The sequence below is a fragment of the Coregonus lavaretus genome (assembly GCF_964263955.1).
Source record: "Coregonus lavaretus genome assembly, chromosome: 19".
Lineage (NCBI taxonomy): Eukaryota > Metazoa > Chordata > Actinopteri > Salmoniformes > Salmonidae > Coregonus > Coregonus lavaretus.
The window spans coordinates 48,652,604-48,668,563 of NC_140006.1; the positions used below are offsets into that span (position 1 = coordinate 48,652,604).

The following is a 15,960-nucleotide window of genomic DNA, read 5'->3' on the forward strand; positions in this document are numbered from 1 at the left end:
TAACACCCCCTAACCCTAACACCCCCTAACCCTAACACCCCCTAACCCTAACACTCCCTAACACCCCCTAACCCACCCCCTAACCCTAACACCCCCTAACCCTGGCCCTAACCCTAACACCCCCTAACCCTAACACCCCCTAACCCTAACACCCCCTAACCCTAACACCCCCTAACCCTAACACCCCCTAACCCTAACACCCCCTAACCCTAACACCCCCTAACCCTGCCCCTAACCCTAACACCCCCTAACCCTAACACCCCCTAACCCTGCCCCTAACCCTAACACCCCCTAACCCTAACACCCCCTAACCCTAACACCCCCTGACCCTAACACCCCCTAACACCCCCTAACCCTAACACCCCCTAACCCTAACACCCCCTAACCCTGGCCCTAACCCTAACACCCCCTAACCCTAACACCCCCAAACCTAACACCCTCTAAACCTAACACCCCCTAACCCTGGCCCTAACCCTAACACCCCCTAACCCTAACACCCCCTAACCCTAACACCCCCTAACCCTAACACCCCCTAACCCTAACACCCCCTAACCCTGGCCCTAAACCTAACACCCCCTAACCCTAACACCCCCTAACCCTAACACCCCCTAACCCTAACACCCCCTAACCCTTACACCCCCTAACCCTAACACCCCCTAACCCTAACACCCCCTAACCCTAACACCCCCTAACCCTAACACCCCCTAACCCTAACCCCCTAACCCTACCACCCCCTAACCCTACCACCCCCTAACCCTAACACCCCCTAACCCTAACACCCCCTAACCCTAACACCCCCTAACCCTAACACCCCCTAACCCTGGCCCTAACCCTAACACCCCCTAACCCTAACACCCCCTAACCATGGCCCTAACCCTAACACCCCCTAACCCTAACACCCCCTAACCCTAACACCCCCTAACCCTAACACCCCCTAACCCTGGCCCTAACCCTAACACCCTCTAACCCTAACACCCCCTAACCCTAACACCCCCTAACCCTAACACCCCCTAACCCTGGCCCTAACCCTAACACCCCCTAACCCTAACACCCCCTAACCCTGCCCCTAACCCTAACACCCCCTAACCCTAACACCCCCTAACCCTAACACCCCCTGACCCTAACACCCCCTAACACCCCCTAACCCTAACACCCCCTAACCCTAACACCCCCTAACCCTGGCCCTAACCCTAACACCCCCTAACCCTAACACCCCCAAACCTAACACCCTCTAAACCTAACACCCCCTAACCCTGGCCCTAACCCTAACACCCCCTAACCCTAACACCCCCTAACCCTAACACCCCCTAACCCTAACACCCCCTAACCCTGGCCCTAAACCTAATACCCCCTAACCCTAACACCCCCTAACCCTAACACCCCCTAACCCTAACACCCCCTAACCCTTACACCCCCTAACCCTAACACCCCCTAACCCTAACACCCCCTAACCCTAACACCCCCTAACCCTAACACCCCCTAACCCTAACCCCCTAACCCTACCACCCCCTAACCCTACCACCCCCTAACCCTAACACCCCCTAACCCTAACACCCCCTAACCCTAACACCCCCTAACCCTAACACCCCCTAACCCTGGCCCTAACCCTAACACCCCCTAACCCTAACACCCCCTAACCATGGCCCTAACCCTAACACCCCCTAACCCTAACACCCCCTAACCCTAACACCCCCTAACCCTAACACCCCCTAACCCTAACACCCCCTAACCCTGGCCCTAACCCTAACACCCTCTAACCCTAACACCCCCTAACCCTAACACCCCCTAACCCTGGCCCTAACCCTAACACCCCCTAACCCTAACACCCCCTAACCCTAACACCCCCTAACCCTAACACCCCCTAACCCTGGCCCTAACCCTAACACCCCCTAACCCTAACACCCCCTAACCCTAACACCCCCTAACCCTAACACCCCCTAACCCTGCCCCTAACCCTAACACCCCCTAACCCTAACACCCCCTAACCCTAACACCCCCTAACCCTAACACCCCCTAACCCTGGCCCTAACCCTAACACCCCCTAACCCTAACACCCCCTATCCCTAACACCCCCTAACACCCCCTAACCCTAACACCCCCTAACCCTGGCCCTAACCCTAACACCCCCTAACCCTGCCCCTAACCCTAACACCCCCTAACCCTAACACCCCCTAACCCTAACACCCCCTAACCCTAACACCCCCTAACCCTGGCCCTAACCCTAACACCCCCTAACCCTAACACCCCCTAACCCTAACACCCCCTAACCCTAACACCCCCTAACCCTAACACCCCCTAACCCTGGCCCTAACCCTAACACCCCCTAACCCTAACACCCCCTAACCCTAACACCCCCTAACCCTAACACCCCCTAACCCTAACCCTGGCCCTAACCCTAACACCCCCTAACCCTAACACCCCCTAACCCTAACACCCCCTAACCCTAACACCCCCTAACCCTGCCCCTAACCCTAACACCCCCTAACCCTAACACCCCCTAACCCTAACACCCCCTGACCCTAACACCCCCTAACCCTAACACCCCCTAACCCTAACACCCCCTGACCCTAACACCCCCTGACCCTAACACCCCCTAACCCTAACACCCCCTAACCCTAACACCCCCTAACCCTAACACCCCCTAACCCTAACCCTAACACCCCCTAACCCTAACACCCCCTAACCCTAACACCCCCTAACCCTAACACCCCCTGACCCTAACACCCCCTAACCCTAACACCCCCTAACCCTAACACCCCCTAACCCTAACACCCCCTAACCCTGCCCCTAACCCTAACTCTAACCACCCATTCACAACCACCACCCTCCCTGACGGTGTCCTGTGTGACTGTGTCTGTCTTGCAGCAGGGCAGGTGGGCTACCCAGGTGTGTGAGAACCAGCACGGCTTCATCTGTATGAAGAAGTCTTCCTCCCAACCCTCAGGGGACCAGGTGAACACGAACCCAGGCTGCAAACTGGTGAGTGGACTGACAGGGTCAGAGCTCGTGCTCTACAGCGCTGACGCTCTCTGGAACAGCCACATATATGCCTCTCCCCACCGGAGACCGGGGTTCAGTCCTCCATTCAAACCTTCCTACTCTTACTCCCACTTGCCCGTCTCCACCTCTGTTTCAAACTGGCTAAATAAAGTATAAAAATAAAAATACATCTGTAAATGTGCCAGATTTAGCCAGCTAGCTAGTTGTCAACTTTATTCCCTGCGCAGGTAGATAGATAATCAACACGTGAAGCCTTAACCCTAGACCAGCTCAACAGCCTTAACCCTAGACCAGCTCAACAGTCTAACAGCTGTTTCTGACCCTGTTTGTCTCTCTGAAGCATTGGACCAGGCACGGCTCCTACTGCTACTTTGTGGGACCGGAGACCAAGACGTTTGACGAGGCCAAAGAGACATGCAAGAGATCACAGTCTTATCTGGCAGATGTTTCTAGCAGGTAAGAGAAGATACTGGGATATACTTCTCTAGATCAGAAATGTGGGCTAGATGAATCTGGCTGGATAAAACATTGTCTCATGATAATGAGTTCAGGGTGGACAAAGTTCCATTATAATGTTTAAAATATTATTGTACTCAAAAACTAACTTTTTAGTTTTTTCTTAATTAGTCCACTGTTATGTGATCATAACACAAGCACCATTTTGACTAAAGGACAAAATGCTCAAATATAGTTTTTGAGTAAAATATGCCTTTAATCATAATGTTTAAATAATGTTATAATGATAATGTTTCATAATAATGTTCACAGGGTGTATAATGTTCTGATGATAATGTTAAATGATAACGTGTCCAGGGTGCATAACGTTATAATAATGTTTTAATAATAACGTGTCCAGGGTGCATAACGTTTTAATGATAATGTTTTAATAATAATGTGTCCAGGGTGTATAACATTTTAATGATAATGTTTTAATAATAATGTGTCCAGGGTGTATAATGTTCTGATGATAATGTTTTAATAATAATGTGTCCAGGGTGGACAATGCTTTCCTGATCAGCCTGGTTGGGTCCAGGGCAGAGCAACACTTCTGGATTGGTCTCTCCAACCAGAACCACATCGACGTCTTCACCTGGACCAACAGCAACAGGGTCAGGTACACCCACTGGAACGCACAGATGCCAGGTACGTGACAACCACAGAGATATATAATAATACTGTATGTATTGTAGCGACCACGCGTTTGGAAGCGCGTTCATCAACACCCCCAAGGGAGCGTGCTTTCTGAGGGGAGTCGATGGTGCGCAGCGGCAGAAAGTTGACGGTTCACCGCCCACTGTGGATGAGCTCACTCTCCCCGCCTGTTTCATTGCAATATTATATAATGATAATGTATCATGTCATTCTATAATATCAAACCTATTGTAATTATTTAGAGAAGAAGGGCAATGGTGATCAGATGTTTAGATACAAGATTATGTACGATGTCTATGAAGGAGTAGGACTCTCACTGCAGTTCTATAGTAGGAATCTCTTTGCTGTGAAACTGAATGTTGCTCTGTCTTTGTTGTTCTCTCTCTGCATCAACTTTGACCTCAGGCAGTAGACAGGGTTGTGTGGCCATGACAACAGGGACCCTAGCAGGATTATGGGATGTGCTGAGCTGCACCAATCAGGAGAAGTATATATGTAAACACCTGGCAGAAGGGGCGGGGCCAACACCAGAACCAATCACACCTGTCCCTCCCAGGTGCCATGAGGACTGGTATCCTGTGGGGACTCGAAACTACTGCTTCAAGGTAGACATCACTTAGAATTGAACTAATGTGTATTATCACTGCAGTAACAACCTCTAGTTGAGTTAATGCTGTTCCTCTTCATTTAACATCTCTGTAGCCAGGATCTAAAATATAACAATATAATATATGCCATTTAGTAGACGCTTTTATCCACAGTCATGCATGCATACATTTTACAGTATGGGTGGTCCCGGGAATCAAACCCACTATCCTGGTCTTGCAAGCGCCATGTCCTACCAACTGAGCTACAGAGGTTCTAAGTCATTTAGGATAACGACCTGGTTAGTCGTCATATAAGGATCTCTTCCTAACTGTAACGGATCATGATCCAGAGACAGTCTGTGTTTCAAATGATAACCTTTTCCCTGTGTGGTGCCCATTGCGTTCTGGTCAAAAGCAGTGCACTGAATAGGGTGTCTGTCTGTTCCAGTTCTTTACACAGCCTCGCGCAGACGAGAAGACCTGGTTTGAGGCTCGGGACTACTGCAGGGTGATTGGAGGAGACCTACTCAGCATCCACAGTTCTACGGACCTCCAGTCTATGAATCATGTGTACGTTCTTCAAACAACCTCACTTAAACACTCCAACACACACTTTTTTTTGATTAGCAACGATTCCAACACCCAATAATCTTCGACAGGTCTTATTCTAGGATCCAAACAGTCAACCTATTTTACCCAAGGCTTAGTAACATCTTTGTTACAGCATATGACAGTTATATTTCCACCATCTTCCAGTTTTCTCAAAAAAAGTCCAGTAGGTGGGCCACCAGACATAGCATTGATGTAATACTGCTAACTCACATCGACGTAAGTTTTATTCCCTTGCCATGGTGATGATATAGTATTGTTTTGGAGACTGTAGCCATGGTGATAATATAGTATTGTTTTGGAGACTGTAGCCATGGTGATAATATAGTATTGTTTTGGAGACTGTAGCCATGGTGATATGAAATTGTTTTGGATACCATAGCCATGGTGATAATATGATATTGTTTTGGATAACTTAGCCATGATGATAACATGATATTGTTTTGGATAACTTAGCCATGATGGGATTGCCTGGATCGGCCTGAGTGCTCAGGACCCCAACGCTGGCTACACCTGGACTGATGGGTCGCCAGTGAGTTATGTTTACATAATAATACTAATACTACTAATAATAATACTAATAATGTTAATACTACTACTACTAATTATACTAATACTACTGCTGATAATACTACTACTACTAATACTACTACTACTACTACTACTACTACTACTACTACTACTACTACTACTACTAATAATAATAATAATAATACTACTACTACTAATACTACTACTACTACTACTACTACTACTACTACTACTACTACTACTACTACTACTAATAATAATAATAATAATACTACTACTACTACTAATACTACTACTACTACTACTACTACTACTACTACTACTACTACTAATAATAATAATAATAATACTACTACTACTAATACTACTACTACTACTACTACTACTACTACTACTACTACTACTACTACTACTATTACTACTACTACTACTACTACTACTACTACTACTACTACTACTACTACTACTAATAATAATAATAATACTAATACTAATTATAATAATGTGTTGCTGGTGTTGTTCTTGAACCCTTCCAACTGAGCTGCCACCCATGTTGGCTGATGTTTGTCCTTGAGGAATGTTCATGATTGTCTGTAATAGGTTTGAAGTATTGTTGATCAGAAGTCTACCTCACGGGAAAGTTTATCTTACAAATGTGTTTGTCCTCAGCTGTCCTTCCAACACTGGATGGAGGGGGAACCCAACAACTACAACGGCGTGGAGTCCTGTGCTGAGATGAGAAACTCTTTCTGGGATGAAGAGGGATCCTGGAATGATGTAAACTGTGAGGGCTACAATGACTGGCTGTGTGAGATCCCTAAAGGTAATGTACTGAATGGAGTCTCTCAGTCTGACTGTGGCTGTGTGAGATCCCTAAAGGTAATGTACTGAATGGAGTCTCTCAGTCTGACTGTGGCTGTGTGAGATCCCTAAAGGTAATGTACTGAATGGAGTCTCTCAGTCTGACTGTGGCTGTGTGAGATCCCTAAAGGTAATGTACTGAATGGAGTCTCTCAGTCTGACTGTGGCTGTGTGAGATCCCTAAAGGTAATGTACTGAATGGAGTCTCTCAGTCTGACTCTGGCTGTGTGAGATCCCTAAAGGTAATGTACTGAATGGAGTCTCTCAGTCTGACTGTGGCTGTGTGAGATCCCTAAAGGTAATGTACTGAATGGAGTCTCTCAGTCTGACTGTGGCTGTGTGAGATCCCTAAAGGTAATGTACTGAATGGAGTCTCTCAGTCTGACTGTGGCTGTGTGAGATCCCTAAAGGTAATGTACTGAATGGAGTCTCTCAGTCTGACTCTGGCTGTGTGAGATCCTTAAAGGTAATGTACTGAATGGAGTCTCTCAGTCTGACTGTGGCTGTGTGAGATCCCTAAAGGTAATGTACTGAATGGAGTCTCTCAGTCTGACTGTGGCTGTGTGAGATCCCTAAAGGTAATGTACTGAATGGAGTCTCTCAGTCTGACTCTGGCTGTGTGAGATCCCTAAAGGTAATGTACTGAATGGAGTCTCTCAGTCTGACTGTGGCTGTGTGAGATCCCTAAAGGTAATGTACTGAATGGAGTCTCTCAGTCTGACTGTGGCTGTGTGAGATCCCTAAAGGTAATGTACTGAATGGAGTCTCTCAGTCTGACTGTGGCTGTGTGAGATCCCTAAAGATAATGTACTGAATGGAGTCTCTCAGTCTGACTCTGGCTGTGTGAGATCCCTAAAGGTAATGTACTGAATGGAGTCTCTCAGTCTGACTGTGGCTGTGTGAGATCCCTAAAGGTAATGTACTGAATGGAGTCTCTCAGTCTGACTGTGGCTGTGTGAGATCCTTAAAGGTAATGTACTGAATGGAGTCTCTCAGTCTGACTGTGGCTGTGTGAGATCCCTAAAGGTAATGTACTGAATGGAGTCTCTCAGTCTGACTGTGGCTGTGTGAGATCCCTAAAGATAATGTACTGAATGGAGTCTCTCAGTCTGACTGTGGCTGTGTGAGATCCCTAAAGGTAATGTACTGAATGGAGTCTCTCAGTCTGACTGTGGCTGTGTGAGATCCCTAAAGGTAATGTACTGAATGGAGTCTCTCAGTCTGACTCTGGCTGTGTGAGATCCCTAAAGGTAATGTACTGAATGGAGTCTCTCAGTCTGACTGTGGCTGTGTGAGATCCCTAAAGGTAATGTACTGAATGGAGTCTCTCAGTCTGACTGTGGCTGTGTGAGATCCCTAAAGGTAATGTACTGAATGGAGTCTCTCAGTCTGACTGTGGCTGTGTGAGATCCCTAAAGGTAATGTACTGAATGGAGTCTCTCAGTCTGACTCTGGCTGTGTGAGATCCCTAAAGGTAATGTACTGAATGGAGTCTCTCAGTCTGACTGTGGCTGTGTGAGATCCCTAAAGGTAATGTACTGAATGGAGTCTCTCAGTCTGACTGTGGCTGTGTGAGATCCCTAAAGGTAATGTACTGAATGGAGTCTCTCAGTCTGACTCTGGCTGTGTGAGATCCTTAAAGGTAATGTACTGAATGGAGTCTCTCAGTCTGACTGTGGCTGTGTGAGATCCTTAAAGGTAATGTACTGAATGGAGTCTCTCAGTCTGACTGTGGCTGTGTGAGATCCCTAAAGGTAATGTACTGAATGGAGTCTCTCAGTCTGACTGTGGCTGTGTGAGATCCCTAAAGGTAATGTACTGAATGGAGTCTCTCAGTCTGACTCTGGCTGTGTGAGATCCTTAAAGGTAATGTACTGAATGGAGTCTCTCAGTCTGACTGTGGCTGTGTGAGATCCTTAAAGGTAATGTACTGAATGGAGTCTCTCAGTCTGACTGTGGCTGTGTGAGATCCCTAAAGGTAATGTACTGAATGGAGTCTCTCAGTCTGACTCTGGCTGTGTGAGATCCCTAAAGGTAATGTACTGAATGGAGTCTCTCAGTCTGACTCTGGCTGTGTGAGATCCCTAAAGGTAATGTACTGAATGGAGTCTCTCAATAGACCACATGTAGCGCACTACTTTTGACCAGGGCCCATGAGGTATGGTCAAAACTACAACACTATAACAGGAATAGGAAGACATTTAGGACTCTGTCTGTTGGACATCAGTATTTTAGTGGACCTCATGTGCATGATGAGTAAACCTACTGGGACCAGAAGGCTTTAGCTTAGTGAGCTAACACAGTCTTCTCTCTCTCCTCCTCTCTTCTCCGTTCTCCTCCGTTCTCCTCCGTTCTCCTCCTCTCTCCTCCGTTCTCCTCCTCTCTCCTCCGTTCTCCTCCTCTCTCCTCCGTTCTCCTCCTCTCTCCTCCGTTCTCCTCCTCTCTTCTCCATTCTCCTCCTCTCTCCTCCGTTCTCCTCCTCTCTCCTCCGTTCTTCTCCTCTCTTCTCCGTTCTCCTCCTCTCTTCTCCGTTCTCCTCCTCTCTCCTCCTCTCTTCTCCTCTCTTCTCCGTTCTCCTCCTCTCCTCTCTTCTCATTACAGGAGTGACCCCACTACCTCCTCCCAACAACACCGTCCCTGGTAAGTCCCCTTGACAGTAACACATCCCATAGCTCTCAGGACTCCCTGGAAAATAATGGCAAGTGTTGATGAGTCGTCTATCATGCCTACATAAATCAAATGAATGAATGAATGCATGAATGAATGAATTAATGAATGAGCTCACCACATTAAAAATATAAATATTTTGGGGTTGCATTGTGGTATTCTAGTGTGAACTTTGGAACACAGTCCAAATGGCCTCAGATAAGTCCCCTCTAGAGTCTAAACCAAGCAGATAAGTCCCCTCCAGAGACCAAGCAGATAAGTCCCCTCCAGAGACCAAGCAGATAAGTCCCCTCCAGAGACCAAGCAGATAAGTCCCCTCCAGAGACCAAGCAGATAAGTTCCTTCTAGAGACCAAGCCGATAAGTCATCTCTAGAGACCAAGCCGATAAGTCATCTCTAGAGACCAAGCAGATAAGTCATCTCTAGAGACCAAGCCGATAAGTCATCTCTAGAGACCAAGCCGATAAGTCATCTCTAGAGACCAAGCCGATATGTCATCTCTAGAGACCAAGCAGATGAGTCCCCTCCAGAAACCAAGCAGATAAGTCCCCTTTCTAGAGACCAAGCAGATAAGTCCCCTTTCTAGAGACCAAGCAGATAAATCCCCTTTCTAGAGGTGACTCATGTGCTTGGTCTAGACTCTAGGGGCACTGATCTGCTTGGTCTATAGTCTGTAGTCCAGACCAAGCAGATAAGTCCCCTTTCTAGAGACCAAGCAGATAAGTCCCCTTTCTAGAGACCAAGCAGATAAGTCCCCTTTCTAGAGACCAAGCAGATAAGTCCCCTTTCTAGAGACCAAGCAGATTAATCCCCTTTCTAGAGGGGACTCATTTGCTTGGTCTAGACTCTAGGGGCACTGATCTGCTTGGTCTGTAGTCTGTAGTCCAGACCAAGCAGATAAGTCCCCTTTCTAGAGACCAAGCAGATAAGTCCCCTTTCTAGAGACCAAGCAGATAAGTCCCCTTTCTAGAGACCAAGCAGATAAGTCCCCTTTCTAGAGACCAAGCAGATAACTGCCCTTTCTAGAGACCAAGCAGATAAGTCCCCTTTCTAGAGACCAAGCAGATAAGCCCTTTCTAGAGACCAAGCAGATAAGTCCCATTTCTAGAGACCAAGCAGATAAGTCCCCTTTCTAGAGACCAATCAGATAAGTCCCCTTTCTAGAGACCAAGCAGATAAGTCCCCTTTCTAGAGACCAAGCAGATAAGTCCCCTTTCTAGAGACCAAGCAGATAAGTCCCCTTTCTAGAGACCAAGCAGATAAGTCCCCTTTCTAGAGACCAAGCAGATAAGTCCCATTTCTAGAGACCAAACAGATAAGTCCCCTTTCTAGAGACCAAGCAGATAAGTCCCCTTTCTAGAGACCAAGCAGATAAGTCCCATTTCTAGAGACCAAGCAGATAAGTCCCCTTTCTAGAGACCAAGCAGATAAGTCCCCTTTCTAGAGACCAAGCAGATAAGCCCTTTCTAGAGACCAAGCAGATAAGTCCCATTTCTAGAGACCAATCAGATAAGTCCCCTTTCTAGAGACCAAGCAGATAAGTCCCCTTTCTAGAGACCAAGCAGATAAGTCCCCTTTCTAGAGACCAAGCAGATAAGTCCCCTTTCTAGAGACCAAGCAGATGAGTCCCCTCCAGAAACCAAGCAGATAAGTCCCCTTTCTAGAGACCAAGCAGATAAGTCCCCTTTCTAGAGACCAAGCAGATAAATCCCCTTTCTAGAGGTGACTCATGTGCTTGGTCTAGACTCTAGGGGCACTGATCTGCTTGGTCTGTAGTCTGTAGTCCAGACCAAGCAGATAAGTCCCCTTTCTAGAGACCAAGCAGATAAGTCCCCTTTCTAGAGACCAATCAGATAAGTCCCCTTTCTAGAGACCAAGCAGATAAGTCCCCTTTCTAGAGACCAAGCAGATAAGTCCCCTTTCTAGAGACCAAGCAGATAAGTCCCATTTCTAGAGACCAAGCAGATAAGTCCCCTTTCTAGAGACCAATCAGATAAGTATCCTTTCTAGAGACCAAGCAGATAAGTCCCCTTTCTAGAGACCAAGCAGATAAGTCCCCTTTCTAGAGACCAAGCAGATAAGTCCCCTTTCTAGAGACCAAGCAGATAAGTCCCCTTTCTAGAGACCAAGCAGATAAGTCCCCTTTCTAGAGACCAAGCAGATAAGTCCCCTTTCTAGAGACCAAGCAGATAAGTCCCCTTTCTAGAGACCAAGCAGATAAGTCCCCTTTCTAGAGACCAAGCAGATAAGTCCCCTTTCTAGAGACCAAGCAGATAAGTCCCATTTCTAGAGACCAAGCAGATAAGTCCCCTTTCTAGAGACCAATCAGATAAGTATCCTTTCTAGAGACCAAGCAGATAAGTCCCCTTTCTAGAGACCAAGCAGATAAGTCCCCTTTCTAGAGACCAAGCAGATAAGTCCCCTTTCTAGAGACCAAGCAGATAAGTCCCCTTTCTAGAGACCAAGCAGATAAGTCCCCTTTCTAGAGACCAAGCAGATAAGTCCCCTTTCTAGAGACCAAGCAGATAAGTCCCCTTTCTAGAGACCAAGCAGATAAGTCCCCTTTCTAGAGACCAAGCAGATAAGTCCCCTTTCTAGAGACCAAGCAGATAAGTCCCCTTTCTAGAGACCAAGCAGATAACTGCCCTTTCTAGAGACCAAGCAGATAAGTCCCCTTTCTAGAGACCAAGCAGATAAGCCCTTTCTAGAGACCAAGCAGATAAGTCCCATTTCTAGAGACCAATCAGATAAGTCCCCTTTCTAGAGACCAAGCAGATAAGTCCCCTTTCTAGAGACCAAGCAGATAAGTCCCCTTTCTAGAGACCAAGCAGATAAGTCCCCTTTCTAGAGACCAAGCAGATGAGTCCCCTCCAGAAACCAAGCAGATAAGTCCCCTTTCTAGAGACCAAGCAGATAAGTCCCCTTTCTAGAGACCAAGCAGATAAATCCCCTTTCTAGAGGTGACTCATGTGCTTGGTCTAGACTCTAGGGGCACTGATCTGCTTGGTCTGTAGTCTGTAGTCCAGACCAAGCAGATAAGTCCCCTTTCTAGAGACCAAGCAGATAAGTCCCCTTTCTAGAGACCAATCAGATAAGTCCCCTTTCTAGAGACCAAGCAGATAAGTCCCCTTTCTAGAGACCAAGCAGATTAATCCCCTTTCTAGAGGGGACTCATTTGCTTGGTCTAGACTCTAGGGGCACTGATCTGCTTGGTCTGTAGTCTGTAGTCCAGACCAAGCAGATAAGTCCCCTTTCTAGAGACCAAGCAGATAAGTCCCCTTTCTAGAGACCAAGCAGATAAGTCCCCTTTCTAGAGACCAAGCAGATAAGTCCCCTTTCTAGAGACCAAGCAGATAAGTCCCCTTTCTAGAGACCAAGCAGATAACTGCCCTTTCTAGAGACCAAGCAGATAAGTCCCCTTTCTAGAGACCAAGCAGATACGTCCCCTTTCTAGAGACCAAGCAGATAAGTCCCATTTCTAGAGACCAAGCAGATAAGTCCCCTTTCTAGAGACCAATCAGATAAGTCCCCTTTCTAGAGACCAAGCAGATAAGTCCCCTTTCTAGAGACCAAGCAGATAAGTCCCCTTTCTAGAGACCAAGCAGATAAGTCCCCTTTCTAGAGACCAAGCAGATAAGTCCCCTTTCTAGAGACCAAGCAGATAAGTCCCCTTTCTAGAGACCAAGCAGATAAGTCCCCTTTCTAGAGACCAAGCAGATAAGTCCCATTTCTAGAGACCAAGCAGATAAGTCCCCTTTCTAGAGACCAAGCAGATAAGTCCCCTTTCTAGAGACCAAGCAGATAACTGCCCTTTCTAGAGACCAAGCAGATAAGTCCCCTTTCTAGAGACCAAGCAGATAAGCCCTTTCTAGAGACCAAGCAGATAAGTCCCATTTCTAGAGACCAAGCAGATAAGTCCCCTTTCTAGAGACCAATCAGATAAGTCCCCTTTCTAGAGACCAAGCAGATAAGTCCCCTTTCTAGAGACCAAGCAGATAAGTCCCCTTTCTAGAGACCAAGCAGATAAGTCCCCTTTCTAGAGACCAAGCAGATAAGTCCCCTTTCTAGAGACCAAGCAGATAAGTCCCATTTCTAGAGACCAAGCAGATAAGTCCCCTTTCTAGAGACCAAGCAGATAAGTCCCCTTTCTAGAGACCAAGCAGATAAGTCCCATTTCTAGAGACCAAGCAGATAAGTCCCCTTTCTAGAGACCAAGCAGATAAGTCCCCTTTCTAGAGACCAAGCAGATAAGTCCCCTTTCTAGAGACCAAGCAGATAAGTCCCCTTTCTAGAGACCAAGCAGATAAGTCCCCTTTCTAGAGACCAAGCAGATAAATCCCCTTTCTAGAGGGGACTCATGTGCTTGGTCTAGACTCTAGGGGCACTGATCTGCTTGGTCTGTAGTCTGTAGTCCAGACCAAGCAGATAAGTCCCCTTTCTAGAGACCAAGCAGATAAGTCCCCTTTCTAGAGACCAATCAGATAAGTCCCCTTTCTAGAGACCAAGCAGATAAGTCCCCTTTCTAGAGACCAAGCAGATAAGTCCCATTTCTAGAGACCAAGCAGATAAGTCCCCTTTCTAGAGACCAAGCAGATAAGTCCCCTTTCTAGAGACCAAGCAGACAAGTCCCATTTCTAGAGACCAAGCAGATAAGTCCCCTTTCTAGAGACCAAGCAGATAAGTCCCCTTTCTAGAGACCAAGCAGATAAGTCCCCTTTCTAGAGACCAAGCAGATAAGTCCCCTTTCTAGAGACCAAGCAGATAAGTCCCCTTTCTAGAGACCAAGCAGATAAGTCCCCTTTCTAGAGACCAAGCAGATAAATCCCCTTTCTAGAGGGGACTCATGTGCTTGGTCTAGACTCTAGGGGCACTGATCTGCTTGGTCTGTAGTCTGTAGTCCAGACCAAGCAAATAAGTCCTCTCTGGAGTCTCCAAGCAGAGATGATTCAGATTCAGACTGATATGAGTATTTTCTAATCCTGTCTAGAGTATAATGTGACAGAGGATGGCTGGCTGGAGTACGGAGGCTCTCAATATTACTTTAATACTGAAATGCTGGCCATGGAGGATGCCAGATACTACTGTCAGCAGAGGCATGGGGACCTCGTAGTTATCAACGGACAAAACGAAAATACATTTCTGTGGAAAAAGGTAAACACCTATAGTTTCGTTATAGTCCTGCCTTTAAACACATTGGCAGAGCTATATACACTGAGTGCACAAAAACATTAAGAACACCATTCTAATATTGAGTTGCACCCCCTTTTTCCCTCAATTCGTCGGGGCTTGGACTCTACATGGTGTCGAAATCCATATCTCAATTGTCTCCAGGCTTAAAAATCTTTATTTAACCTGTCTCCTCCCCTTCATCTACACTGATATAAGTGGATTAAACAAATTACATCAATAAGGGATCATATCTTTCACCTGGATTCACCTGGTCAGTCTATGTCATGGAAAGAGCAGGTTTTCTTACTGTTTTGTGCACTCTGTGTGTGTGAGAGAGAAGAGAGAGGGAGAGAGAGATGCTCAGCAGGCTCTGCTCACACTTACTGGTCTGAGGCCAAACCACACGACTAACAACATTGGACACTTTATGGAGCACAAAGCCATCACTATTTCATCCTGGAATATCCAAGGCCTGAGGTCATCTGCCTTTGGCCTAAAGAGTAGGAACCTGGACTTCACCAAATAAATCAGAAATAAAGACATTGTCATCCTACAAGAAACATGGTATAGAGGAGACGGACCCACTGGTTGCCCTCTAGGTTACAGAGAGCTGGTAGTCCAATCCACCAAACTACCAGGAGTAAAACAGGGAAGGGACTCCGGGGGTATGCTAATTTGGTATAGAGCAGACCTAACTCACTCTATTCAATTAATCAAAACAGGAACATTTTACATTTGGCTAGAAATTCTAAAGGAAATTATCTCAACAGAGAAATATATCCTCCTGTGTGCTACCTATATCCCCCCACTAGAATCCCCATACTTTAATGAAGACAGCTTCTCCATCCTGGATGGGGAATTCAATCACTTCCAGTCCCAGGGACATGTACTAGTCTGTGGTGACCTAAATGCCAGAACTGGACAAGAACCTGACACCCTCAGCACACAGGGGGACAAACACCTACCTGGAGGTGACAGCATTCCCTCCCAATATGCCCCCCTAGGCACAACTATAACAACATAACCAATAAAAACGGGTCACGACTCCAGCAGCTCTGTCGCATTCTGGGTATGTACATAGTCAATGGTAGGCTTCGAGGGGACTCCTATGGTAGGTACACCTATAGCTCATCTCTTGGAAGTAGTACTGTAGACTACTTTATCACTGACCTCAACCCAGAGTCTCTCAGAGTGTTCATAGTCAGCTCACTGACACCCCTATCAGACCACAGCAAAATCACAGTCTACTTGAACAGAGCAATACTCAATCATGGGGCATCAAAGCCAAAGGAACTGAATAATATTAAGAAATGCTATATATGGAAGGAAAGTAGTGTGGAAACCTACCAGAAAACAATTAGGCAACAACAAATTAAATCCCTTT

At 46.7% G+C, this 15,960-nt stretch overlaps 1 protein-coding gene across 2 annotated transcripts in view; it reads left to right on the forward strand.

Moving 5' to 3' along the window:
• Positions 1 to 15,960, forward strand: part of LOC311146611 (macrophage mannose receptor 1-like) — a gene marked incomplete at its 3' end in the record, with an annotated part of 67,788 nt that overhangs the window by 20,175 nt on the left and 31,653 nt on the right. For both annotated transcript variants that reach the window (XM_084183140.1, XM_084183141.1), the window contains exons 9-17: positions 2,866 to 2,979; positions 3,341 to 3,456; positions 3,995 to 4,143; positions 4,558 to 4,757; positions 5,188 to 5,309; positions 5,805 to 5,880; positions 6,549 to 6,702; positions 9,342 to 9,380; positions 14,395 to 14,558. In XM_084183140.1, the coding sequence (XP_084039266.1) occupies positions 2,866 to 2,979; positions 3,341 to 3,456; positions 3,995 to 4,143; positions 4,558 to 4,757; positions 5,188 to 5,309; positions 5,805 to 5,880; positions 6,549 to 6,702; positions 9,342 to 9,380; positions 14,395 to 14,558 (1,134 nt within the window). The remainder of the gene's footprint in view (positions 1 to 2,865; positions 2,980 to 3,340; positions 3,457 to 3,994; positions 4,144 to 4,557; positions 4,758 to 5,187; positions 5,310 to 5,804; positions 5,881 to 6,548; positions 6,703 to 9,341; positions 9,381 to 14,394; positions 14,559 to 15,960) is intronic.